This window comes from Centruroides sculpturatus, unplaced genomic scaffold (assembly GCF_000671375.1).
Source record: "Centruroides sculpturatus isolate CEXI.00-Female unplaced genomic scaffold, Cexi_2.0 scaffold1740, whole genome shotgun sequence".
Classification (NCBI taxonomy): domain Eukaryota; kingdom Metazoa; phylum Arthropoda; class Arachnida; order Scorpiones; family Buthidae; genus Centruroides; species Centruroides sculpturatus.
Window position 1 is genome coordinate 21,564 of NW_019386071.1, and position 2,041 is coordinate 23,604.

Consider the following 2,041-nt stretch of genomic DNA (forward strand, 5'->3'; position numbering starts at 1 on the left):
CAATTTCTCTATGTTCACTGCAGCCAACTAGATTGATACGTTTCATTGAAATTAAATCATTTAAAATATCTTGTACAAAATTCTTGTGCAGTTCTCTTACACTACCATAGACTGGGGTTACTTTGGTATGGTTTTTGCACTATGTTAAAGCAATTTTCACAACTCGAACAAACCGTTGAAATACATTTTCAAGCAACATAACCGGATATATAATAAATTAAACATGAGTCACTTTTTTTCTGATATATGGGTAATGATCTTTTACCACCCAATTGCTACCAGAAATATACTTATCTGCAGCAGGTATGTCTCCAGCATCAAGTAGCTCATCAGTTTTTTTCTGAATATTTGTTTTATCAAGTTGTGATAAGATTGGTACAGAGATAAGAGAACTTAATACATTTTCTGTTTTTGGTGACCTAGCCAAATTATAGAGGCTCAGGTAATTAATAATTGTGAGGAACTGACTAGCATTAGGATGGTCATTGCAACCTGCAGACTGTCGGACAATATCGAACAAATTTTCTATTTTGTCCTGGCTTAAACAAGAAGTTAGGATGTATCTATATTTGAACTGTTGAGTTAGGTATTGGAGTTACAAAAGAGTACTGTTAATGCTCACTCCGAGCCCTGTATCTGTGCTTTTGCTTAAAAATCCTTTACCATCACTACTATCAACAGATTTCTCCCATTCATCTATATAATTTAAAAATGTCACCAAAAACTGACATTTATCCGAATCTAATCTCAACCCATTAGACGGAACACGTGAGCTCGTAATATTAATAAGATCATTAATTTGCTTAACAAAATTTTGTGTAGCTGATATAATTCCAAAACTCCTCAATTTTGTCTCAATAGGCATATAGACCTTTTAGCATTTCATCACTGAACAGTCTGAATGCATAATTAACCCTCATTTTTTCATAATTATTTGGATTAATTACATAGCTGAAAACATGTGGCATAAATTTCAGGGTTTCAGGAGTATCATCCAGTTTCCATGCCTTTTTCGTATGTTCAATATACACCTCCCATTCGGGGGTTTTAAATGGACCTTTCAAAAAATTATTTCTCAAGCACTTAATGAAATGAGGGAAATCTGATATGAAATGAAAATTTCTCTTTGAATCTACTGGACGAGTTACTTTATATGAAATTTTTTTGCCAACTGGCTTATATCCAATTCCAAATTGAGCCCACATGTTCCTGTTCCATGACGTATCATCACGTGTGTTAAAGTCTACCATTAGTCCAGATCTTTCAACCAGTGTTATAGCTTCCAGTAGTAGTTTTGATAGCAACTCACCTATAAAAAAAGGATTAAAAAATGTGTCAATTATTATGAGTTTATGTAATATTAACATGACATTTTTTTAGAAGTATTTGCAAAATGTACAATAGAAAAGTACTATAATTTACTTACCTGATATATTGCCTCCAGTTGCAAATACTCCCAGAATCTGTTGCCAGTCTCCTGTTAATGGTTGGTACATTATCACCATGCCACGATCACATGAAGTAGTCTTTGTGTGTTCTGGTGTAAAATCACCCAAGTCTACAAATCCTTCAATAAGACCAGAGGATGTAATGTGATAACTTTCTGAGAGTTCATCTACTGAAAGCCCACCATGTTTTTGAAATTCATCTAATTCTCTAACTTTTTCTTTTAGTGCATCAAATATTTTGGATTAAAGCCAAATCCACTTTTAAAACTTCTCATATACTTCTGAAGTGTGTTATGGCATGGTAGTGCAAGAATTTTTTGATTCTAAGATGCTCATACAATTTTATCCTCATGATAATACATTCCAAAATCCATTCTGGGTTATAAGGTAAAACCATAGTTGGATTTATGTTTGAAATGTAAAAAACAGTGCTTTACTGCTAGCTGGTCTTTTGCAGGCAATGATTTTATTTCTTCTTCCCATGTAGACTGCTGAATTTTACTGTTTGATGTATGAATTTGGGTGATTACAGACTGTAATTTATGTACTTTCCTTCTTCATCTAGAATTTATTTTATTCAAAGCTCTATAAGT

At 33.0% G+C, this 2,041-nt stretch overlaps 1 protein-coding gene across 1 annotated transcript; it reads right to left on the reverse strand.

Annotated features, from left to right (window-relative positions):
- Positions 1-750: 750 nt before the first annotated feature.
- LOC111613422 lies at positions 751-1,762 on the reverse strand. Its single transcript, XM_023354782.1, has 2 exons — positions 1,427-1,762; positions 751-1,309 (listed from the first exon to the last, which is right to left on the reverse strand). Exons 1-2 carry the CDS (start codon positions 1,503-1,505, stop codon positions 855-857), a joined length of 534 nt encoding a protein of 177 aa, XP_023210550.1. The 5' UTR covers positions 1,506-1,762; the 3' UTR covers positions 751-854.
- Between the last annotated feature and the right edge of the window lie 279 nt (positions 1,763-2,041).